This window comes from Triturus cristatus, chromosome 7, assembly GCF_964204655.1.
Source record: "Triturus cristatus chromosome 7, aTriCri1.1, whole genome shotgun sequence".
NCBI lineage: Eukaryota > Metazoa > Chordata > Amphibia > Caudata > Salamandridae > Triturus > Triturus cristatus.
The window spans coordinates 175,773,502-175,800,473 of NC_140590.1; the positions used below are offsets into that span (position 1 = coordinate 175,773,502).

The 26,972-nt window shown below is 46.8% G+C and overlaps 1 protein-coding gene across 1 annotated transcript in view; it reads left to right on the forward strand.

Annotated features, from left to right (window-relative positions):
• Nucleotides 1-26,972, forward strand: part of LOC146809159 (IgGFc-binding protein-like) — a 135,332-nt gene that overhangs the window by 14,882 nt on the left and 93,478 nt on the right. The window contains exons 2-3 of the mRNA XM_085614836.1: nt 5,432-6,658; nt 24,896-26,122. Coding sequence (XP_085470962.1) covers nt 5,432-6,658; nt 24,896-26,122 — 2,454 coding nt within the window. The remainder of the gene's footprint in view (nt 1-5,431; nt 6,659-24,895; nt 26,123-26,972) is intronic.

Below are 26,972 nucleotides of genomic sequence, written 5' to 3' on the forward strand. Positions count from 1 at the left end.
GTCAAGACTGATTTGCATATGGCTGAGTTCAAACTGGAATGGCATGGTGAGCAAAAAAACGATGGATTTAGGCCCAGATCTTTGTACTGGGGTGAATGTATGACATTGTTCTGCATTCTGTCCATCAACTGTTGTTTAGGTCTCGCTGAGCCCCAGCGCTTGCGCTGGCTCGAAGAGACATTTTGTATGTGGGATTTTCAAAGTGCTGCTGGCTGGCCTAACGCTTGCGTTCACGCGATCGTGCACGCGCGCAGCTGGCCGCCAGCAGCACTTTGAAAACTCGTGTGCGTCATCGCGATCACTTTCGCTTTCAGAGTGATCGCGATGACGCACGCGCACACAAACTCCCGCTTCTCCCCCTCCCCCACCACATTTTGCGTCTCCGGCCACTCGCGCGCGGCCAACGCTTATTTAATCATGTAGTCATTGCTTTTCTTAATGTATTGTAGATTCTAATTCGTGTTTCACAAATTGCTGAAATTCTGTCAACCCAGACCTCTTTTTCGAGCAGCTATTTTTTTGCTGCCTGTGCTGGCTGGAAGAAATGTAACGTTGTCCGCCTCCCAGTGGTGGTAGTGAACCGGTCTTTGTGCCAGTTGTGCTACACCCTGTTCTCATATTAGGGTGGCGTAATGTGCGCGTGTCCCTCTGCACTGGCCTTTTCCCTTTACCATCGATCATCTTCCTTAGTCTTTCACTCACCCACCCCACACCCCACGCATTCTAACCCTCAGGCTGTTTATATCACATTTGCCCATCTCTCTCATCTTGCCTTTGCTTTGCTGTGTGTGTCTCTGCAACACGTTCTCAGCGGTCACTTCATCTCCCCACACTCCTGACTTTGACTTCCTCCTCCGATGCTGCGGTGCTCGTTTCTGCTGTGTTTGCGCATGCGTCCCAGGCTCTCCCTGCCTGTCTTCTATGGCCTGTCATTTCCAGATTCTTTCGACCCCTCAGTCCGTGCTGTCTCTGCCTCCCCCTTGTCTGCAGAGGCTCCCTGTTTGTCTCTCGTTATCATCGCGGCCTGGCTTGTTTAGTGTCACTCTCTCAGCCTCTCCCGAGTCTCCCCTCTCTTGTTAGTTTTGCCCTCTCTATCCCCGTCTCTTCACCCCATGTGACCCTCCACTTGTCCTGCGCGCGCTCCCATCGCTCGGTGACTCCTCCTCGTCAGCTCTCCGACCACCCTCCGCCCGTCTGCGTTTTGTTTTTTGTTCGTCATAAATATTACAAAATGTAAATTGTTCTAAACTAAATGCACCAATGCCAAAACTCTTAAAAAACGAAAATACTAACGTTTATTGAGTATTTGTAAGTTTTATGTAGCCAGGAGTGCGCTGCACGCTGGGGCTTTTAATCCAATACACACAACACTAAAATTAGGCCTGTAGAAAACCGATCAGGTGGCCCCCTAGACATGAGGTGTTCTTGCTACGAGTTTCTTGTATTTGGCACACTTAAGAATCAACAACAGTAATGAGAGGTGCATCTAAGGGGGGGGGGGGGGGACTCTCTCGGGAGCCATGTAATTCCTCTGAGCACGCAACACTTCCAGTGAGCAAGGAGTCTTGAACTGTGCAGTGTATTGGAGCACTTGTATTTACGTCATCTGTGGGACACAGGCTTGAAAACCAGCGGGACGTACGCAGCCTTTCATTCTTATTAGGTCGGTGAAATAAATACCAATGAGTTGTGTAACGCGAACACCTGAACATCAAATTCTAGTTTTTCCTTTGCTTTGGAATTCGATGTGGTGACTAAAAAGTTGTTACAGCTGCAGATTGCTCTGCTAAGCACTCTGCCCCAGCCCTGCTAGCTTTTCTAAGGCTTCTTACACGAACACATTTTTGCAGCATCATGAAGTAACAGTAGATGTTATAGCACCCGGGATAATGTGTTGCATGGCTAAATACTTAGAAGGTCCTAAAGGCAAGACCTATTGGCTATGCCAATGCTTGTTTTGCATTTGTCACCCCGAGTGGGACGGGTATGCTCAGACGTGAGTCCCGTGCTCTCCATGCCATTGGAATCAAGCTATCGTGGCTGAAGAGGGGTGAAACCCCGAAACCGGTCCTAGGATGCTTGGTTCCAGTCCAGGGAGGACCTGGCTTGGTTGTTCAGGCTGGACTGTTTCCATGAGGCACAGGGTCAAGACTGATTTGCATATGGCTGGATTCAAACTGGAATGGCATGTTGAGCAAGAAAACGATGGATTCAGGCCCAGATCTCTGTACTGGGGTGAATGTATGACATTGTTCTGCATTCTGTCCATCAACTGTTGTTTTTGCATTTGTCACCCCGAGTGGGACGGGTATGCTCAGACGTGAGTCCCGTGCTCTCCATGCCACTGGATTCAAGCTAGCCTGGCTGAAGAGAGGTGAAACCCCGAAACCGGTCCTAGGATGCTTGTTTCCAGTCCATGGAGGACCTGGTTTGGCAGTTCGGGCTGGACTGTTCCCATGAGGCACAGGGTCAAGACTGATTTGCATATAGCTGGGTTCAAACTGGAATGGCATGGTGAGAAAAAAAACAATGGATTTAGGCCCAGATCTCTGTACTGGGGTGAATGTATGACATTGTTCTGCATTCTGTCCATCAACTGTTGTTTTTGCATTTGTCACCCCGAGTGGGACGGGTATGCTCAAACATGAGTCCCATGCTCTCCATGCCACTGGAATCAAGCTATCTTGGCTGAAGAGGGGTGAAACCCCGAAACCGGTCTTAGGATGCTTGATTCCAGTCCAGGGAGGAGCTGGCTTGGCAGTTCGGACTGGACTGTTCCCATGAGGCACAGGGTCAAGACTGATTTCCATATGGCTGGGTTCACACTGGAATGTCATGGTGAGCAGAAAAACGATGGATTTAGGCCCAGATCTCTGTACTGGGGTGAATGTATGACATTGTTCTGCATTCTGTCCATCAACTGTTGTTTTTGCATTTGTCACCCGAGTGGGACGGGTATGCTCAGACGTGAGTCCCGTGCTCTCCATGCCACTGGAATCGAGCTATCCTGGCTGAAGAGGGGTGAAACCCCGAAACCGGTCCTAGGATGCTTGGTTCCAGTCCAGGGCGGACCTGGCTTGGCAGTTCAGGCTGGACTGTTCCCATGAGGCACAGGGTCAAGACTGATTTGCATATGGCTGGGTTCAAACTGGAATGGCATGGTGAGAAAAAAACGATGGATTTAGGCCCAGATCTCTGTACTGGGGTGAATGTATAACATTGTTCTGCATTCAGTCCATCAACTGTTGTTTTTGCATTTGCTTTTTTTTAACAGCTGTGCTGCCAGATTGCGGGCAGCTGCGACGTCGGGGGCATTTGAGCTCAAAATCCTTTAGTGGAGCTGAATAAGGCTCCACCTGGTCATATGCCCCCTTTATGTAGTCCTGTGGTAATAGTGCACTTACTATCAAAAGTTCCGAGTGGGACACACATGGAAACAGGGGCTGCAGAAAATGCATCTTTTGGGTACAATTGTGACCTTATTCTATCACTTAAAGGTAAAGAAATTCTAAATCACAACTTTATCAAAACTTCAAACACATTTGTCTGCCTCAGTGGGAGACAGCCTACTTGATTACTCTGTTGAGGACAACAGCCCAGCTCAACTCCCCAAATGGACCTACTAAATTTCTCCAAGATGCCAGAACTGACTCTGCTCCTTGGAACTCTCCCTTCTTCGCAACCCTGCCAAAAGCTAACGGGCTGTAAAAGGCACTACTGGATAGTCAAAAAAAAACTTTCAGAGTAAATGTCTTAGAAGTTGAGACTCAAGGGAGTGCTGAAGTCAATCACTCCATGATACTCTTCCAAGTGAAAAATAATTCTTTCATGCAAGTATCATCTTTCCTTCGCTGTTCTAGCAGCATTCTGGCTTTTAGACAGTGGGAAGCAGTGTAAGCATGTGTACTTGGATCCGCCACTTCCCTCTCTAGTCAGAAAGTGACCTGTGAGGTTTCACTTTACAGAATAAACCAGCAGTCCTTAAATATCTATTCCTGACCTCAACCAGTTTGATGTTGCTGTATCTTGGATAGCATGCGATGTTGAAACGTGATGCTATGACCTTTTTATTACATTTCACAGCCCCACCTCAAGAATTCACATTTGTTAAGTCCTTCCTTACGGAAGAGGTGGCCCTGCATTTCATTTAAAGGTCCTTGTTTGACCACTTTCATGGAAACTGTTGGAAAGCTACTGCTCGGTGCCAATCCTCTGTATATGTAGAGAACTCTCTGAAGAGAATCGCTGTATCCAAGCTTTGACCTTCTCGTGGCTACAAACGTCCTAAATGTCGCACAGTCTGCATTTCCAAACAGGGGATAGGGCTGAAATAAAGCTGAAATAATGTGCTTATGCGGACTGTTTTACAGCAGGCCACCCTGTTCACCAAAAGAAGACCCCCTGAGAGTAACATTTGAGGTATCCCTTTGAGTTCCCACTTAGGCTAGTAATGTCTCCCTCAACAAGTATGCAAGGGCAGGGTCTGATGTCTTCTGAAGGTATTATCAGAACTCTGATGGGAACTTATCAAACCATTGTGTGCAGAATTTGTATTAGGCTTACCACTGAAGTAAAAGAGGCAAACATAAAAAGTAAACATACATTAAGCTTTCAAATAACGTCCACTTGTTTTTAAGTCCCCCAAAAAGGAGCAGAGCAGGAGGAGACAGACTAAAACAACTACTGCCTATAAACTTGAGGAGCGGGAGGTCCAAGGGTAAATGGGCAAGATTATGATAAACATAAAAGGGGAAGCAAAGAGAGGTGCACATGCGAGAGGGGGTAGGAAGGAAAAGAAGGAAGCTGTGTGCTAGGAGCGCTAGGTCTTGGTACAGAAGAGACTAACGGATATTCTGAGAAGGATAAAAGGAGACTTGGCAGGCAAGACCAGCCGGCAGCCACAAAGTGCGAGGGAACAACCTGCCACCTGTGTGGGCATGAGGGATGAGAGTATGATTCTGATAGACATGTACACTGGCAGGAGATGGGCATCTGGTAACTGGAAATAGAAAATAATGGTGTCTCTAAGGAAAGTGACAGGTAGACCACTCTCACAACAGTCAACTCGACTCATGTCATGAGGGTTTATTTTCAGACAATAGCAAAAACTATGCAAGAACATGTATTCTTACTGTCCTCAACGATGGTATTAGCCTACAAGTCCCAGCATGCCTATCCCTCTTCGCCATGAAGCTGGGACTGATGTAAAGCCGCCATCATGAAAGCTATACACTCCCAGCTTCCCTTTAATATGGCAAAAGATTGGGAAAGAGGCATTTCATGTTAGAGCAATCAGTACCCACGAGATTAGCTTTTATTGGGCCTGGGTTTATAACCAGCACATCTGACCGGATCCCTTTGTAAGGCCAATGACTGTTGCTATCTCTAAATAACAAGAGCCACATCTTGACTCTATCTTTCTGTCCCACAGGTCCCTGCTCAACAGACTCCCTAGGAAAGAACTTTGTCACCGTGTTCATGCAGAATTATCTAGCCAACGGTGAAGAGCCAACTTTGCAAGTGCTGATCACAGGCTATACCGCCTCGACTAAGGTCACTGTGACCCTCCAGAAGACAAGCTTTGCTGAAGTGCTCACGGTGAACGAAAGGGAGATGGTGGCTCTGCAGATACCAAGCACTGCTCAAATCCTCTGGACAGGCAAATTCTGCAATACAGTCACCATCCAGGCGGACAAGGACATCTCTGTCATCTCAGTAAACAAAAAGAGTTTGAGCACTGACACCACCATAGTGTACCCAACTCAAGACTGGGGCACAGAGTACTACATTATGACACCACTAGACGAACTGTCAGATAGATACAATGAGTTCTCAGTGATCAACAATGAAGAGACAAACAATGTCAAAATCTACCTCAAAGGTGAAGTCACCTTTCAGGAAAACACGTATCCACCACACACCACTCTCTCGGTCATGCTCGAGCCTCTGCAGGCCATCCAGATCCAAAGCAAGGAAGACTTGTCCGGCACCAGGATTGTTTCCTCCAAACCCACGGCTGTGATGACCGGCCACACGTGCACATGGAAAAACACCAAATGCAATCATGTCTATGAACAGCTCCTGCCCACCACCAGCTGGGGAGACACATTCATCGTGCCTGCAATTCCCTTACAGACCGGATCTGATTACGTATTTATCACAGCATCCAAAACTACACGCCTTGACTACCAAGCAGGATCCAGCAAAGAGACGAAGAGCTTGGGAGCGGGAGAAGTGATGAAGCTTGAAGTTAAGCAGGCAAACCCTCTCTACATCAAGGCCACTACAGGTATCCAGGTCGTTCTCTACTTCACGGGCTGGACTGCCAAAGACGGCACCATATACGATCCCTTCATAATCAATATACCAGATGTTAACAGCTACTGCGTGTCCTACAACACGTTTGGATTGAAAGACTTTGATAACAAGGCCATCCTGGTGGCCAAGACATCCGCAACATCGACAATTACTTCCAACAAAGCCTCCATCCCTGGACTGAAATGGAGTCCGATTGAGGGCACAGACTTCTCTTGGAGCAGCTTCAGCTTGGGGAAAGATTTCAGCATCAACATGATAGAAAGCAGCTCTCCATTCGAGGTTCTGAGTTTCAGAGTATCTGTGATGGACGGGTACGGATCACCAGGAACCGGTATCACCCGTGAGTATGTTACATGACATTGGTCTATGTCAGGGCGTGCATTTGAGTGTATCAGACACTGTCTGAACTATTAGGTGCATCTGAAAGTATATCAGACAGTCTGAGCCTGTAAGAACATCTGAGTGGATCGTAATCTGTCCGAGACTGTAAATATGTGAGTGTCTCTTGCACTTGAGATACAGTGAGCATATCTGAGTAACTTTTCAACTATGCGATGCTGCAAGTTTGTGTGTGCCCCTTACACTACAAGATGCAGTGAGTATATCTGAGTGCCTCTTACACTATGACATGCAGTGAGTATATCTGAGTGCCTCTTACACTTGATATACAGTGAGTATATCCGACAGCCTCTTACACTACGAGATACAGTGAATATATGAGTGCCTCTTACACTACGAGATGCAGCGAATATATCTGAATGCCTCTTACACTAGGAGATGCAGTGAGTATATCAGAGGGCTTCTTACACTACAACATGCAGTAAGTATATCTGAGTGGTTCCTACACTACGAGATACAGTAAGTATATAAGAGCGATCGTGCAGTCAAATAGCGCTAATTGTGTGTGGTGGGTTCGCACTCACATGTTGTTTAAAATTGAACTTGTAGTGAATTTTAACTATTGAAGCTGAATTGAATTTTAAAAATTGAAGCTGAACTGAATTGTTTTAAATTGAATTTGAACTCGCATTCTTTTTAAAAATACGATTTACCTAATTTGTGGAGGGTGACTAACTGTTGCAATGTTGCACCGTTAAACCAACTACTTATCTGATTCTAAACGCTACCAGCGGTGCCCTCCTGTAAGAGTGGACCCACTTATAGGTTAGCGTTCTAGCTTTCTGTTCCCCCTCAAGCACTCCTACTTCCTACTTAAGCCAGATGCAGCGGCCGCAAGCCCGTCTGTGCCCGTCAGTGCCCGGAACGCGACTAGCGCCAGAACCCCTGCCTGTTTTGTAAGGTATACGCATTCGCACAATCAACTTATGTGTCTTAATCTTGGTAAATGTGTGACTCATAAACTACAGCTGGAACAATCCCCCTTAAACCCCTTACGCTGCAATATCTGTGGCTAGGTAGGCCTAAGTCCAAATCTTAACGCATCTGACTTTAACAACAAGAACTCTCGACCTATTCGGTGTATTTTACTTATTACCAGATCAATGGTCAAGCACAAACTTCACTTAGAGTGCCTGATCGAAATAGAGAATCCGGACCTGGTTTTTCTCACAGAAACCTAGGTAAATGAAAATAATGATCCAGATTGGAACATGGCAATCCCAGTTGGCTATTTTGTCAGTAACCTTGATAGAATGAGGGCAAGGGGTGGGGGAATAGCGATAATCTCTCGCTCTCAGTATACAGTGACAATCACTCCAGAACCTACCCTAGATGCTGAAGCTATGTCTTTTAGTATAAAATTCATTAATGTAGAGCTGTCTCCAGGTCTCTTGATCTATAGACCTCCAGGTCCTAGATCCTCTTTTACGACGTCTCTCCAAACATATATGGAAGCATGCCTAGACACCGAATCATTTACGATACTAGGCGATTTTAACTTTCATTTGGAAGCCAACAATAATCCTGACACATTCTCATTATTAGACAAACTGACTAGCTTTGGTTTGAACCAGATCGTTTGCGAGCCAACACACCATGCGGGACACACACTAGATGGCATTTTCACCAATAATTTACTCATAAAAGTCAAGACTGTCTGTCCCTTACTCTGGTCTGACCACTCAGCGGTACATTTTACCATCACGCCAGCAACCTCAAACGGTGTTCGGAAGAACAGACCCTTGACCGTCAAATATCGCGCCTGGAAGTCAGTTAGTAAAAAGGATCTAATATCAGCACTATGTGAAAAGGCCGTAAATCCTCCTGACTCCAACCAATCCGCGACAGTTTTTCATAACTGGCTTAATAGGGCAGCCAATATTGTGGCACCAGAAGTTACTAAGCACTCTCGAAGGAAATTAGCTTCGTCCCCTTGGTACTCTGCAGAACTTAAACAAGCTAAAATTAAATGCAGGCAAAAGAAACGCTGTTGCAGATCGGAATATAGTAGCGTACAGACAAAAGCGTATTGTGTAGCCTTAGATGAATATAAAACGGCAATTACACTAGCTAAAACAGCCTACTTTACCACCAAAATTCAGGAGGCCTCAAATTCCCCAAAATAATTATTTCAAACGGTCTCGGTGCTGATGAAGTGTCTGCGGGACGCAATGTTCTTACCTGACGAAAACTTTATAGACAAGCTGGCAGGTTTCTTTCAAAACAAGGTTTAGTCTGTATACAACGACCTTCTAAAATCAGCCAAGGATGTAGGGCACAATAATCCAGGACAGCCTGAGAACAAGGTCTTTCACTGTGGCTTACCGCAATTTCCACTATTGGGAGAGGAGGAAGTGGCTGAAACTTTGTTGAAGATCAAATCAGGGTCCTCTTTAGATCTCTGTCCACTGCATATATTGCATTTGGTTTCAGGTGAGATAACGCAATGCCGCACTGTAAACTCAAATCACAGAGAGGGCAGAAAATAGCTCCCCCCTCCTGCTCTTCCTTCTGAGCCGCAACAGTATTGGAGTGCTTTGTTAGTGTTTATAGCTCGGATCATATGTAACTCTCACTTCACACTTTGTGTCTGTGTAATTTACAACACTTGCACATCTTCTTCACTGCACTATTTATCACTACTTTGAAGACATCGCAGGCCAGTCTCTTCCTCTGATATTTATAATCTCACAAGGGGTCCAGAAGGCCCTTTATTGCAATGCAAAAGGTCTCGCATTTGCGAGAGTATAAGCTATTACTATTGTAAATGTTAATGCCTTTTATTTATGTTTTAAAACCCATAACATAATTAAAAGGCATTGTCATTTACAATGCCAGTAGCCAAACTCGTGTGAATGCGAGACCTATTGCATTGCTAATGCTTGTTTTTCCTGGGAGCAAACACCATCTGTTATGTGCTCTGTGTGTACCTGTAATGCTGAAATAAGTCACAAGCATCAGATTTGAGGCTGACACAGGATCCACAAAGCCTCTTTTGGGTGGCTTACATTCAGTTTAAGGTTGTAAGTCCAATTACAATGTGATTAGAATAAAATGCTTGAAACTGAGATACAACATCAATATAAAATCGAAGAAATTTGGCAATAGCAATCTATAATGTAAGATATTGATGATGAGCAGAGCTGGGGAGACAAACAGTTCATGTCATTGAATGAAATAGATCAACGGATCATCTCTGACTAACTGACTTGAGTAAATATGTAAAATTGATTGTAATGCTTCTACTGCTAATGTTTTTGAAAAGGAGGTTGGCAACCGCCCTTGATAACTAATGGATAGTCCCTATGTCAGTTTCAACTTGTTAATTCTCCTACATATCATTGTTTGGTATTATTCAAGTGCCTATTGTTTTTCTTTGTGACACTTCACCTTCTGTTTCCTTTATTTCATTTTTCTTCTTTTCACTTATATTTTATATATTTTATCTGCATCTTTATAAATTCTAGCATTTTAAATGGAATATTTATCATATTACTTACATCACACCATATTTTGATCTTTTTGTTACTTGATGTTACATTTTTATTGCATGTTCTTATTTGTTTTACTCAAACAAAATTCAAACTAAAAACAAGAATGTAATGCAAGATATGCTAACTATGTGGAACAGTGGAAAAGTGGTTATTTGTTCCATTTAGTAAAATGAAAAGGACACACAAATTACATTAAGGTCATCTTAATTTCTTTTGCAAGAACTACACAGTTATAAGATAGACCCTAATTTAGTCTAATGTACTTATGATCAGCATCATCAGCTAAAGCAGTGCAAAACTTTGGCTTACATCACTAACCAGTTTTTACTGAAGACAGTTTTGACAAGGAAGCCAGTTTCAGGAAGATCTTACTGTATTTCTGGGCACAATTCAAGTAGGAAATGTCAAAATATTTTGGTTTTGATTATAACTTGCCTCTATTTGTGGATGCAGTCCTTATTAGGGGGATTTCCCCAAAACCTTTTGCTTTTTGTCCTCCTGGTTTTTGCCCACTTTGTTTTCCTGAACTTAGGTCCCTGGGCACTTTCCCCTGCACTGCAGTGGGAAAGTGTGCACAGCCTTCCTACACATGCCAGGACAGGGTGTTTACTTAATTGGTTTAGGTGTCACCTGTAAGTGCCAGGTGAAAGAGTACACCACATACCCAGGGCAGGGGCAACACAGGCTAATGGGGGGATGCAGCACTGATTGTGCCACCCCCCCCAGAAGAGCCTATAAAAAATGTCTCATCCTCAGGTTGGCGGTTGGCCTGGCTCACTCCGTGGCCAACCTTGAGGGGGCTGTTCCCTACCACCACATCAGGGTAGATGAGGGTCCAGGTAGGTACATCTGCATGTGCTCTTCTCGGGTAGAGATGAGCCCCATGTGGGTTTTCTCTAACTAGCGAGTCAACTCTCTCCTTTGGAAACATCTCCAGGGTGTGGCTGATGCCCGTATTATGGAAATAGGGCGTGGTGCACTTTCCCACTGTCAAGGTAGCGTGAAAATGCAAGCTCCCTTCCTACACCCGTTAGGAATGGGTGCTTAGCCACAGGTTCGAAACATAAGTCAGGCCTGCCAGTGCAGGTCAGTGTGTGTGCACACTCGCATCTAGGGTGGTCATAACCCGTTGACCAGCCCTGTCAGTGCAGGCCGGTGTGCGCACTGGCACATGCGATGTTGTAGAACCTGTGTCTAGCCTGCCATTGCAGGCTGGAGTGGGCACATTTGCACCGATGATGTCCCTGATTATGTGACCGGACTGCCATTGCAGGGTGGGGTGTGCACTTGCACCAATGGTGTCACTCCATGAGTGTCAAGTCTGCCAATGCAGGTTTAGGTGAGCTGTGGCACTGATGGTGTCCCAAACATCAGTGCAGTTCCCCATTGTGTGCTTGGGTGCGCATTGGTACTGATGGTGTTTTCCAAATGCGTGGCCAGCCTGCCATTGCAGACTGATGTGTGTGTGTTGCCCCGCTAGTGTTACTGAACATGTGTCCAGCCTGCCACTGCAGGCTGGGGTGCGCTTTGTACCGATGATGCATCTGAATACGTGACCATCTGCCATTGCCATTGCAAGTGGAAGAGGTGTGGTGCAGCGGCCAGGGTGCCTGACTCCGGACCATGGGGTTCACTGTTCGATCCCCGGTACCAGCGGCAGGTTAGTCCAGCACCATGTGACTCTGGGTAATAGCTTGCTTAATCTTCCCGACGAACCCCAGCGCCGGGACACCTCTCCAGAGGTAGCTGTGTGCTTTACAAATGCTGGTATTTCATTTCGTTGCGGACTGGTGTGAGTGTGACATCGCTGGTATTGATAAATTCATGTCCAGAACTGGCATTGATGGTGTCTCTGAATTTGTGTCCAGCCTGCCACTGCACATTGGAACTTTGGGCTGAAACAGTGGATTGCAGTGGTGCAGATGCAGCATGTTTTCTATCACTGGAATTGTAGTGACAACCCCTTTCCAGTGGTAAAGGTGGCTTTGTCATGATTTGCTTAGAAATGCCACTACTAAAATGTGGGTGTTTCTCTGCTCTAAAACTTTGTTGTGTGCCTTTGTGCTTGGCTCCAGTCCACACTAGAGGATGGGGGAGCACATCTGGGCATTCCCCAGTGACAGCTATAAAACACTTGGCATGCAACAGGAATGACAGATCTCTTCCACTTGCGGTCCTAGATGGAGAGATTGGAGGAAGAGGTTTTGACCCTTGGCCTCTGGAGCCAGGTCGTGGCCCCACTAAGGATTAGGATCTGCATTCCGTGGCCTCATGGCGGAGAGGACTAATATTTAGAGGAAAATCTGTGTTTCAAAGGGAGACTGTTTGAACCACCCCCAATTTCAAAGATGCACTGTAGTGTAACTACTGGTGCCATCAACCCTGCTAAGTTCCACGCATCAGGCATTAGACTAACTCATTTCAGTGTGGTGATCAGCATCACCGCACTGAAATGCAAAGTCATGCATTATAGCGCCTCAGCTGTCAAGCTGGCAGTGCTGCTATAATAAAGCACCATGCAAGCTGCAGTGGCAGCGAGCGGTGCGCACTGCTGCTGGCAGGCTTGGGGGCTCTCTGGCTCAGCTATAGCTCAGCTCAGCTGCAGAGAGTGGTGTGCTACAAGAAGTACATCTGACAGCGCTGCGATATTCCTGACTTCAGAGGAGGACTGGTCTGAGGCAATTGCTACCGAGTGTGTTAGTGTTAACGGACAAGTGCCTCTAGGCGGGTCTGGCTCCTACGGCGGGAAAGGTGGGCCGCCGCGCATTTCAAAGTTGGCTGCTAGGCAATCATGGACCCGACCACAATTTGGCTGCCGCACACAAGCATGGCTTTCTTTTGGGAGAGCTTTCATGCCTGCGGTATCTGACGGCTGCTACCAGACCCGACCCCACCAGTGCCATCATAGCTGCATGTATGCAATCAGGGCTAGACAGTTCAGAAAACTGTACATCCCGGGGAGTCCATGCTGGTGTGCAACTCTTAAATTCCATATAAATGGAGGAAAACTTCTGTAACCTACTGGGAGCCACAAACGTCTTACCATACAGCATTCCCCAAAGTCTCCCAAAGAAAATGGTATCTCACTTGTGTGAGTGGACTAAGACCCTTGACACAAAAGGCCCTATACCGCTATGTGGAGAGATTAACAATAGGGGTAGTTGCGAGATTTGGGGTGGTGCTCAGCCGCCACCCATGAAAATCTACCAACCACAGACATGTTTGAAATCTACACAACCAGGGGATTCCAGGGTGGGGTGCCTTGAATGGATCCCACAAGGTTTTCGTTCCCACAATGCCCTGAAAACCTCAAACTTTGCCTTAAATCATGCATTTCCTTTAATTTCTGGTTAAAAACTAATAAGCCCAAGAGACAAATTTGCCACGTGCAAAAACATTTTTTTAGATCCTAATTGACTCAGCAGCAAGCTATGAATCAACACTGGAAATAAAAGGAAACGCTCAGAACACTGCGGCCTAAGCCACGCATGCCCGATCAATGCAAGTGCAACCACGCTTGCCTTAACCACGCATAAGCCTTAACCACGCATATGCGTGGTTAAGGCATATGCACGGTCCAGATGTCTAGAATAGGCGGGTCCAGGAAGGATCAGGCGTGGACGCTATGAGGAAGGTGGGGCTGGATTTTTGCCCTGGGGTAATTTTATGGCTAAGAGCGGGTGGCGGGTTCCATGGGTCAGGGTATGTAGGTAAGTTTTAACCACGTATATGTCTTTGCCATGCATGCCTTAACAACACATATTTCATTGTAAAGGCATGTGTGGTAAAGGTTTATGCATGGGTAGGACTTGAGTGGTTAAGACCGCGTTGAAACAGCATGCGTGGTAATGGCATGCAAGGTTCCATCACACAACTGAAAAACGGCATCACAAAGAACCAGTTTTGAAGGCCATGGAGCAGTCTTGGGTCAATGAACAATGCCAGGTGCTCTTACTACACAATTCTTTCCAGAAAAAAAATTGCAATCGTTTTCCTTTTGCAAAAGCCCCTCACAATATTGTGATGCTTCTGTGTTCTTTCAAACCTTCTCCTTTGGAACCATGCGTGAGAGGTACACAATGACATTTGGGACATGTTGTCTTTTTGAAAAGAGACATAGAAGACATGCAGGCTAAAAAAAAGAGACATACACAACATGCTGCCATTCAGAAAGCACTTTAAATCCGAGCTGTATGTGTAAGATTTCACGCAAGCCAAGTGTTCTTTCTCATTGTGTTTGACATTGTGAAAGGTTTAATTTGTGCACAGTATAAATCCTAAAACAAAACACTACATAACTGAAACAAAATCAAAGAACTGCCACGAAACAATGATGGGGCTTTATGTATAGTTTAAATGTGCTTCTACACATCTGTCCTACTCTCCCCCTCTGTAATGCCCCCTATGTTTTTCACCCATGCATTCCACCATTTATTGAAAAAAAACAGTTTCATGTACAATGGCACTGTTGGACTTGACCCTTTTAGCAGGGTTATCCCTGACCTTATTGCCTTCCTCCTGGTATTTTTTCTGACCTGGTGGTGGTTTCAGGACTCCGGGCACTTTATCACTGCTGTTTAGTGTAAAGTGCATGAGCTCTTTATGATAACCTTGGTAAGATTTGGGTATTCAATTTACCTATTAGTCCCTGGTAAAGTGGTACCTCATACACCCGGGGCCAGTAAATTAAATGCTACTGGTGGACTTGCAGCGCTGCTTGCGCCACCTACCAAAGTAGCCTTTCAAAACTGTCTCAGGCCTCTGCTATTGCAGGGCCTGTGCGCGGAGTTTACTGCCGCTGTGATGTGGCACATACAATGGGGTGCTACATCTGTGACTCCCCTTTTACTACATATCAGTCACCCCTAAGGTAGCTAGCCCTATGAGCAGGGATTCACTGTAGGTAAAAGGTAGGACATGCGCCTTAACTTTGTGGCATGTCCTGGTAGTTACAAACAGTCATTTTGGTTTCTCACTACTGTGAGCCTGTCCTCTCATAGGAATGCATTGGGGATTCCCTAATATGAGTTTCAGTGGTAATTCCTGACATGAAAGGAGTAGCATTGTCAAGTTTGATATGTTTGGAATGGTGGTAACAAATGCTGCGTAATGGTGTTAGCAGATTTATTATTACTATTTTAGAAATGCCACTTTTAGAAGTGGACATTTCTGTGTGCTATGTGTTTTTGTGCCTGCCTGTTGTGTATTGCATGTCTGGCTCTGGAGTGTCAGAGACTGGGGAGGTGCAGTGGCTCCAGGGGGGCTGGGTGTGTCAGCGCTAGGCTGAATAGGCCAATCTGCATTTGGAGTGGTGGGAGGAGTAGCACCTGGGCCTGAATGGGACTGGCCTGCCTTCCACAATGCTGGCTCCACCCCCGTTGTGTGTCTGGGGCCAGAGCCTACACTAATAATGAAGGTTGTTGTGCACTGTAAATGTGTTTTCAAGTGCCCCCAAGAACTGGGCACAGAGCCCTATGCCAGGGGGTGAACAAAGGTTACCTGATTAAGCCGAAGGACTGCTGGGCGAGGAGGAATGTCTGTAAGACCCAGCTGCTGGCTCCTGGGGTCCATCCGTGCTGGCCAGCCCGTGCCCAGCTCTAGCCCCAGGAACTGGGGCCTTAGCGCCTCGTGAGCACTTCATTTTCATTGCCGTAGTGCCAGGTGAAGAGAGGAGCACTTTGTGACCTGTAGCGTGGGCAGTGCCCCCTCTCCTAGGAGACCTGGGCCCCAGGTGGGGGCCCACACTGCCCCAGGCATGAGGAGTGCCTCAGGGGTTTTTGCGCTGAAACGCGCTGTGCAGCGAAGCCTGCTGCATCGCGGAATTCCCCTCAGAAGGAATGCCGGCCTGGGGATTCATCTGTGCTGCCTGGTTGTGGGACGACCCTCCGGAAGTCAGGCAAAGTCTGTGCCTGACAGTGGGCGGGGCCCCCTGCAGCAAGCGATTCACCACAAATCCTCGAAGTCGAGCGGGAGCCTACCCTGCGTTCGTGGGCTTCCAGGGCCCGAGAGGAAGTCAGGCGGTTGTGGCCTGGTTGGGGGCCGGCTGGAGGATGCACCGTCGGAGCAGAAGTCAGACAACCCTGTGCCGGTATCCTGGCTGAAGAGGGGTGAAACCCCGAAACCGGTCCTAGGATGCTTGGTTCCAGTCCAGGGAGGACCTGGCTTGGCAGTTCGGGCTGGACTGTTCCCATGAGGCACAGGGTCAAGACTGATTTGCATATGGCTGGGTTCAAACTGGAATGGCATGGTGAGCAAAAAAACGATGGATTTAGGCCCAGACCACTGTACTGAGGTGAATGTATGACATTGTTCTGCATTCTGTCCATCAACAGTTGTTTTTGCATCTGTCACCCCGAGTGGGACGGGTATGCTCAGACGTGAGTCCCGTGCTCTTCATGCCACTGGAATCAAGCTATCCTGGCTGAAGAGGGGTGAAACCCCGATACCGGTCCTAGGATGCTTGGTTCCAGTCCAGGGAGGACCTGGCTTGGCAGTTCGGGCTGGACTGTTCCCATGAGGCACAGGGTCAAGACTGATTTGCATATGGCTGAGTTCAAACTGGAATGGCATGGTGAGCAAAAAAACGATGGATTTAGGCCCAGATCTTTGTACTGGGGTGAATGTATGACATTGTTCTGCATTCTGTCCATCAACTGTTGTTTAGGTCTCGCTGAGCCCCAGCGCTTGCGCTGGCTCGAAGAGACATTTTGTATGTGGGATTTTCAAAGTGCTGCTGGCTGGCCTAACGCTTGCGTTCACGCGATCGTGCACGCGCGCAGCTGGCCGCCAGCAGCACTTTGAAAACTCGTGTGCGTCATCGCGATCACTTTCGCTTTCAGAGTGATCGCGATGACGCACGCGCACACAAACTCCCGCTTCTCCCCCTCCCCCACCACATTTTGCGTCTCCGGCCACTCGCGCGCGGCCAACGCTTATTTAATCATGTAGTCATTGCTTTTCTTAATGTATTGTAGATTCTAATTCGTGTTTCACAAATTGCTGAAATTCTGTCAACCCAGACCTCTTTTTCGAGCAGCTGTTTTTTTGCTGCCTGTGCTGGCTGGAAGAAATGTAACGTTGTCCGCCTCCCAGTGGTGGTAGTGAACCGGTCTTTGTGCCAGTTGTGCTACACCCTGTTCTCATATTAGGGTGGCGTAATGTGCGCGTGTCCCTCTGCACTGGCCTTTTCCCTTTACCATCGATCATCTTCCTTAGTCTTTCACTCACCCACCCCACACCCCACGCATTCTAACCCTCAGGCTGTTTATATCACATTTACCCATCTCTCTCATCTTGCCTTTGCTTTGCTGTGTGTGTCTCTGCAACACGTTCTCAGCGGTCACTTCATCTCCCCACACTCCTGACTTTGACTTCCTCCTCCGATGCTGCGGTGCTCGTTTCTACTGTGTTTGCGCATGCGTCCCAGGCTCTCCCTGCCTGTCTTCTATGGCCTGTCATTTCCAGATTCTTTCGACCCCTCAGTCCGTGCTGTCTCTGCCTCCCCCTTGTCTGCAGAGGCTCCCTGTTTGTCTCTCGTTATCATCGCGGCCTGGCTTGTTTAGTGTCACTCTCTCAGCCTCTCCCGAGTCTCCCCTCTCTTGTTAGTTTTGCCCTCTCTATCCCCGTCTCTTCACCCCATGTGACCCTCCACTTGTCCTGCGCGCGCTCCCATCGCTCGGTGACTCCTCCTCATCAGCTCTCCGACCACCCTCCGCCCGTCTGCGTTTTGTTTTTTGTTCGTCATAAATATTACAAAATGTAAATTGTTCTAAACTAAATGCACCAATGCCAAGACTCTTAAAAAACGAAAATACTAACGTTTATTGAGAATTTGTAAGTTTTATGTAGCCAGGAGTGCGCTGCACGCTGGGGCTTTTAATCCAATACACACAACACTAAAATTAGGCCTGTAGAAAACCGATCAGGTGGCCCCCTAGACATGAGGTGTTCTTGCCACGAGTTTCTTGTATTTAGCACACTTAAGAATCAACAACAGTAATGAGAGGTGCATCTAAGGGGGGGGGTGGGGACTCTCTCGGGAGCCATGTAATTCCTCTGAGCACCCAACACTTCCAGTGAGCAAGGAGTCTTGAACTGTGCAGTGTATTGGAGCACTTGCATTTACGTCATCTGTGGGACACAGGCTTGAAAACCAGCGGGACGCACGCAGCCTTTCAATCTTATTAGGTCGGTGAAATAAATACCAATGAGTTGTGTAACGCGAACACCTGAACATCAAATTCTAGATTTTCCTTTGCTTTGGAATTCGATGTGGTGACTAAAAAGTTGTTATAGCTGCAGATTGCTCTGCTAAGCACTCTGCCCCAGCCCTGCTAGCTTTTCTAAGGCTTCTTACACGAACACATTTTTGCAGCATCATGAAGTAACAGTAGATGTTATAGCACCCGGGATAATGTGTTGCATGGCTAAATACTTAGAAGGTCCTAAAGGCAAGACCTATTGGCTATGCCAATGCTTGTTTTGCATTTGTCACCCCGAGTGGGACGGGTATGCTCAGACGTGAGTCCCGTGCTCTCCATGCCATTGGAATCAAGCTATCGTGGCTGAAGAGGGGTGAAACCCCGAAACCGGTCCTAGGATGCTTGGTTCCAGTCCAGGGAGGACCTGGCTTGGTTGTTCAGGCTGGACTGTTTCCATGAGGCACAGGGTCAAGACTGATTTGCATATGGCTGGATTCAAACTGGAATGGCATGTTGAGCAAAAAAACGATGGATTCAGGCCCAGATCTCTGTACTGGGGTGAATGTATGACATTGTTCTGCATTCTGTCCATCAACTGTTGTTTTTGCATTTGTCACCCCGAGTGGGACGGGTATGCTCAAACATGAGTCCCATGCTCTCCATGCCACTGGAATCAAGCTATCTTGGCTGAAGAGGGGTGAAACCCCGAAACCGGTCTTAGGATGCTTGATTCCAGTCCAGGGAGGAGCTGGCTTGGCAGTTCGCACTGGACTGTTCCCATGAGGCACAGGGTCAAGACTGATTTCCATATGGCTGGGTTCATACTGGAATGTCATGGTGAGCAGAAAAACGATGGATTTAGGCCCAGATCTCTGTACTGGGGTGAATGTATGACATTGTTCTGCATTCTGTCCATCAACTGTTGTTTTTGCATTTGTCACCCGAGTGGGACGGGTATGCTCAGACGTGAGTCCCGTGCTCTCCATGCCACTGGAATCGAGCTATCCTGGCTGAAGAGGGGTGAAACCCCGAAACCGGTCCTAGGATGCTTGGTTCCAGTCCAGGGAGGACCTGGCTTGGCAGTTCAGGCTGGACTGTTCCCATGAGGCACAGGGTCAAGACTGATTTGCATATGGCTGGGTTCAAACTGGAATGGCATGGTGAGAAAAAAACGATGGATTTAGGCCCAGATCTCTGTACTGGGGTGAATGTATAACATTGTTCTGCATTCAGTCCATCAACTGTTGTTTTTGCATTTGCTTTAACAGCTGCGCTGCCAGATTGCGGGCAGCTGCGACGTCGGGGGCATTTGAGCTCAAAATCCTTTAGTGGAGCTGAATAAGGCTCCACCTGGTCATATGCCCCCTTTATGTACTGTTTATTCCTGCCCTCACTGTAACTTTTTTCTCCCCATAGTACCTAGACCTCGGCGTCTACCCTCTAAAATCAATGATCAGCCATCCACCATCTTAAAGGCCGCATTAGTCAATTGCAGATCTCTCCCAGCCCATGCTCATGACATATGGCTATCTCTTGAAACCCACAATTGGGACCTATTGTTTCTTACTGAAACTTGGTTAAAAGACTCCTCCAAACCGGACATCACTCTTGCTACTCCCCCTGGTTATCATTTCATTGGCATTAATCGAGACAACTCTAAGACCGGAGGGGGTCTTGCGATCATTGCTAAATCCCATCTCAAATTAAACCTCACGAAAATTCCCAACCTTGGCATCATCGAAGCCGCTCACTTTTCAATTATGGACCCTGCTTGTTCCATCTGTGCAGGCATACTGGTCTATAATCCCCCGGCCGTCACCTTTTCCTCCCTTATCACTCTGATTCACTCCATCGCCGATTTTTCTCTCAAACACCCCCATTTTACTGTTTTAGGAGATTTTAATATTCATATTGATAATCCCTCCTGCACACTAGCCTCCTCTCTGTTAGAAACCTTACAAGGACTCACCTTGCCTCAACTAGTGACAGGTCCTACTCATATAGCAGGCCATACCCTTGACCTCATTTTTTCCAATCTTCCTTCCCTCTCCACTCTCCCCCCCACTCCTTTGACATGGACCGATCATTATCTTATCCCTTTTTCTTTCACAGCCCCCCCCCCTCCTCCCCCTATCCCCCTTAATCGAGTTAAAGGTCGTAAATGGACCAAAGTTACATGTAACTCCCTGGAAGCTCATCTACATTTTCATTTTAACCAGCTAAATGACCTCAATCTAGAAACATTGAGATTCAATTCGGCCCTCTCGGATGCACTTGACTCGGTTTCCCCTCTGGTCCCCGTCACTTCCTCCAGATCCCGTCCTTCTGCCCCTTGGTTCTCCCCTCTGTTGCGTGAGGAAAAGAGCAAGTGTAAGCAGTTGGAACGTAAATGGAGATTGAACTATGATCCTGTAGCCAAATTGGCCTACAAATCTGCCCTGAGTAAGTTCCACAAACTAACACGCTCGTCCATGAGAGCTTACTTTTCTAATTTGATTCAACAGGCGCAGAATTCCTCCAAAACTCTTTTTTCCATAGTGAATGACTTCGTATATCCTCCTGCTTTGAAATCCCTCTTTACTCCCACTCAAGATCTCTGCAATGGATTGTCTGATTTTTTTCAAGAGAAGATAGTTAAACTCTCCTCCTCCTTTGCAGCAATGGCTCCGGATTTCCCTGATGATTGCCCTGGCCTCCCCTCTTGTTCTTTCAACTCTTTTAGCGAGCTAACTCCTGATCTCGCGTTAGCTTTATTACGCAACGTTAAGTCTGGTTCCCCCCTGGACCCAGTTCCTGCCAAAATCATGGGTAATCTCGCCCCTATCCTTGTGAACCCGTTTCTTTCCATCTGGAATGCCTCTTTGTCGCAAGGTCTATTCCCCTCAGTTTGGAAACAGGCCAGGCTGGTCCCCATACTGAAAAAACCTGGTGCAGACCCTCTGCTTTTTAGCAACTATCGACCTATTTCTCTCCTGCCTAAACCTGCCAAGATACTGGAGAAGGTGGTACAGAAACAAGTGGCACTGTACTTAGAGTCAAATCAGCTGCTACACGACTCTCAGTCCGGTTTTAGATCCGGCTATAGCACCGAGACTGCGCTGCTTGAAGTCTCTGAAATTATCAGGGAATCAGTGGATAGGGGCGAGGAGGCCATGTTGGTCCTCCTCGACCTATCCGCTGCTTTTGATACTGTCTCCCACAAAATACTTACCTCCCGCCTACAGCAGCTAGGGGTCGGTGGGACAGTGCTGGCCTGGATTATTTCTTTCCTGTCTAGCCGTTCCCAAAGGGTTACGATGCACCCTTTTGAATCCGAAGACAAACCCCTCCTGTGTGGAGTGCCCCAGGGCTCTGCCTTGAGCCCTCTACTGTTTAATGCTTATGTGGCTCCTCTGGCCAAGGTAGTTGAATCCTGGGGCGTCAGGGTGGTCTCCTACGCTGACGATACTCAGCTTATCTTTTCCTTTCGAGACCATTCTGACTCCCTCTTCTCCAACTTTAGAAACTGCCTTGGTAACATATGCTCCTGGATGTCAGCCAATCACCTTGCCCTTAACACCGACAAAACCGAGGTTCTCTTTTTCAGTAAAAAATCCCCCCCCCTGCAACCCTCTGGTGGCCTACCATTCTGAATCCCCCACCCTCTCCCGTGAAGGCAGCTCGTAACCTGGGCTTCATTTTTGACAACTCTTTGTCCGGAAATGCCCAAGTTAACAAAGTGGTAGGGGCCTGTTTCTCTAAACTTCGCATGATCAGAAAAATCTTCCCCTTCCTCCCTCTATCCTCACGCAAAACCGCAGTCCAGGCCCTTATCATCACCCATCTAGACTATGCTAATAGTCTATATGCAGGTGCCCCGCACTATCTTATTGACCGCCTGCAAATAGTCCAAAATGCGGCAGCCCGGCTCATCGGTAACATCCCTGCCCGTACTTCAGTCAGAGCCTACCGAGAAGAACTTCATTGGCTTCCCATTTCACGACGCATAGACTTTAAAATTCTGATCCTGACATTTCGGGCTATCCATGGTACTGGCCCACATTATCTGAAAAAGCGTCTCAAGATCTCTGTTTCAGCCAGACATCTCAGATCCAATAACCTTCGTCTTCTGTTGGTTCCTAGATTCAGGCTTTCTCGGACTGGCGGCAGATCTTTCACCGTCACTGCCGCCAAGCTCTGGAATAGCCTCCCCCTTGACCTCAGGTTCTGCGAATCTGAGCCAGCCTTTCGCCGCAAACTCAAGACCTGGCTGTTCACTAGGCGGTAGGACTTGGAACTGTCAACTCCTCACCGTTTCCCATTTTCTCTGTGAGATATGATCTTGGTTACTCCTCATGGGGACAGTTATGTAATCTTAGCGCCGGGACACCTCCTTTGGAGGTAGCTGCGCGCTCTATAAGCTCCATAAATAATAAATAATAATAATAATGTAGTCCTGTGGTAATAGTGCACTTACTATCAAAAGTTCCGAGTGGGACACACATGGAAACAGGGGCTGCAGAAAATGCATCTTTTGGGTACAATTGTGACCTTATTCTATCACTTAAAGGTAAAGAAATTCTAAATCACAACTTTATCAAAACTTCAAACACATTTGTCTGCCTCAGTGGGAGACAGCCTACTTGATTACTCTGTTGAGGACAACAGCCCAGCTCAACTCCCCAAATGGACCTACTAAATTTCTCCAAGATGCCAGAACTGACTCTGCTCCTTGGAACTCTCCCTTCTTCGCAACCCTGCCAAAAGCTAACGGGCTGTAAAAGGCACTACTGGATAGTCAAAAAAAAACTTTCAGAGTAAATGTCTTAGAAGTAGAGACTCAAGGGAGTGCTGAAGTCAATCACTCCATGATACTCTTCCAAGTGAAAAATAATTCTTTCATGCAAGTATCATCTTTCCTTCGCTGTTCTAGCAGCATTCTGGCTTTTAGACAGTGGGAAGCAGTGTAAGAATGTGTACTTGGATCCGCCACTTCCCTCTCTAGTCAGAAAGTGACCTGTGAGGTTTCACTTTACAGAATAAACCAGCAGTCCTTAAATATCTATTCCTGACCTCAACCAGTTTGATGTTGCTGTATCTTGGATAGCATGCGATGTTGAAACGTGATGCTATGACCTTTTTATTACATTTCACAGCCCCACCTCAAGAATTCACATTTGTTAAGTCCTTCCTTACGGAAGAGGTGGCCCTGCATTTCATTTAAAGGTCCTTGTTTGACCACTTTCATGGAAACTGTTGGAAAGCTACTGCTCGGTGCCAATCCTCTGTATATGTAGAGAACTCTCTGAAGAGAATCGCTATATCCAAGCTTTGACCTTCTCATGGCTACAAACGTCCTAAATGTCGCACAGTCTGCATTTCCAAACAGGGGATAGGGCTGAAATAAAGCTGAAATAATGTGCTTATGCGGACTGTTTTACAGCAGGCCACCATGTTCACCAAAAGAAGACCCCCTGAGAGTAACATTTGAGGTATCCCTTTGAGTTCCCACTTAGGCTAGTAATGTCTCCCTCAACAAGTATGCAAGGGCAGGGTCTGATGTCTTCTGAAGGTATTATCAGAACTCTGATGGGAACTTATCAAACCATTGTGTGCAGAATTTGTATTAGGCTTACCACTGAAGTAAAAGAGGCAAACATAAAAAGTAAACATACATTAAGCTTTCAAATAACGTCCACTTGTTTTTAAGTCCCCCAAAAAGGTGCAGAGCAGGAGGAGACAGACTAAAACAACTACTGCCTATAAACTTGAGGAGCGGGAGGTCCAAGGGTAAATGGGCAAGATTATGATAAACATAAAAGGGGAAGCAAAGAGAGGTGCACATGCGAGAGGGGGTAGGAAGGAAAAGAAGGAAGATGTGTGCTAGGAGCGCTAGGTCTTGGTACAGAAGAGACTAACGGATATTCTGAGAAGGATAAAAGGAGACTTGGCAGGCAAGACCAGCCGGCAGCCACAAAGTGCGAGGGAACAACCTGCCACCTGTGTGGGCATGAGGGATGAGAGTATGATTCTGATAGACATGTACACTGGCAGGAGATGGGCATCTGGTAACTGGAAATAGAAAATAATGGTGTCTCTAAGGAAAGTGACAGGTAGACCACTCTCACAGCAGTCAACTCGACTCATGTCATGAGGGTTTATTTTCAGACAATAGCAAAAACTATGCAAGAACATGTATTCTTACTGTCCTCAACGATGGTATTAGCCTACAAGTCCCAGCATGCCTATCACTCTTCGCCAAGAAGCTGGGACTGATGTAAAGCCGCCATCATGAAAGCTATACACTCCCAGCTTCCCTTTAATATGGCAAAAGATTGGGAAAGAGGCATTTCATGTTAGAGCAATCAGTACCCACGAGATTAGCTTTTATTGGGCCTGTGTTTATAACCAGCACATCTGACCGGATCCCTTTGTAAGGCCAATGACTGTTGCTATCTCTAAATAACAAGAGCCACATCTTGACTCTATCTTTCTGTCCCACAGGTCCCTGCTCAACAGACTCCCTAGGAAAGAACTTTGTCACCGTGTTCATGCAGAATTATCTAGCCAACGGTGACGAGCCAACTTTGCAAGTGCTGATAACAGGCTATACCGCCTCGACTAAGGTCACTGTGACCCTCCAGAAGACAAGCTTTGCTGAAGTGCTCACGGTGAACGAAAGGGAGATGGTGGCTCTGCAGATACCAAGCACTGCTCAAATCCTCTGGACAGGCAAATTCTGCAATACAGTCACCATCCAGGCGGACAAGGACATCTCTGTCATCTCAGTAAACAAAAAGAGTTTGAGCACTGACACCACCATAGTGTACCCAACTCAAGACTGGGGCACAGAGTACTACATTATGACACCACTAGACGAACTGTCAGATAGATACAATGAGTTCTCAGTGATCAACAATGAAGAGACAAACATTGTCAAAATCTACCTCAAAGGTGAAGTCACCTTTCAGGAAAACACGTATCCACCACACACCACTCTCTCGGTCATGCTCGAGCCTCTGCAGGCCATCCAGATCCAAAGCAAGGAAGTCTTGTCCGGCACCAGGATTGTTTCCTCCAAACCCACGGCTGTGATGACCGGCCACACGTGCACATGGAAAAACACCAAATGCAATCATGTCTATGAACAGCTCCTGCCCACCACCAGCTGGGGAGACACATTCATCGTGCCTGCAATTCCCTTACAGACCGGATCTGATTACGTATTTATCACAGCATCCAAAACTACACGCCTTGACTATCAAGCAGGATCCAGCAAAGAGACGAAGAGCTTGGGAGCGGGAGAAGTGATGAAGCTTGAAGTTAAGCAGGCAAACCCTCTCTACATCAAGGCCACTGCAGGTATCCAGGTCGTTCTCTACTTCACGGGCTGGACTGCCAAAGACGGCACCATATACGATCCCTTCATAATCAATATACCAGATGTTAACAGCTACTGTGTGTCCTACAACACGTTTGGATTGAAAGACTTTGATAACAAGGCCATCCTGGTGGCCAAGACATCCGCAACATCGAGAATTACTTCCAACAAAGCCTCCATCCCTGGACTGAAATGGAGTCCGATTGAGGGCACAGACTTCTCTTGGAGCAGCTTCAGCTTGGGGAAAGATTTCAGCATCAACATGATAGAAAGCAGCTCTCCATTCGAGGTTCTGAGTTTCAGAGTATCTGTGATGGACGGGTATGGATCACCAGGAACCGGTATCACCCGTGAGTATGTTACATGACATTGGTCTATGTCAGGGCGTGCATTTGAGTGTATCAGACACTGTCTGAACTATTTGGTGCATCTGAGAGTATATCAGACAGTCTGAGCCTGTAAGAACATCTGAGTGGATCGTAATCTGACCGAGACTGTAAATATGTGAGTGTCTCTTGCACTTGAGATACAGTGAGCATATCTGAGTAACTTTTCAACTATGCGATGCTGCAAGTTTGTGTGTGCCCCTTACACTACAAGATGCAGTGAGTATATCTGAGTGCCTCTTACACTATGACATGCAGTGAGTATATCTGAGTGCCTCTTACACTTGATATACAGTGAGTATATCCGACAGCCTCTTACACTACGAGATACAGTGAATATATGAGTGCCTCTTACACTACGAGATGCAGTGAATATATCTGAATGCCTCTTACACTAGGAGATGCAGTGAGTATATCAGAGGGCTTCTTACACTACAACATGCAGTAAGTATATCTGAGTGGTTCCTACACTACGAGATACGGTAAGTATATAAGAGCGATCGTGCAGTCAAATAGCGCTAATTGTGTGTGGTGGGTTCGCACTCACATGTTGTTTAAAATTGAACTTGTAGTGAATTTTAACTATTGAAGCTGAATTGAATTTTAAAAATTGAAGCTGAACTGAATTGTTTTAAATTGAATTTGAACTTGCATTCTTTTTAAAAATACGATTTACCTAATTTGTGGAGGGTGACTAACTGTTGCAATGTTGCACCGTTAAACCAACTACTTATCTGATTCTAAACGCTACCAGCGGTGCCCTCCTGTAAGAGTGGACCCACTTATAGGTTAGCGTTCTAGCTTTCTGTTCCCC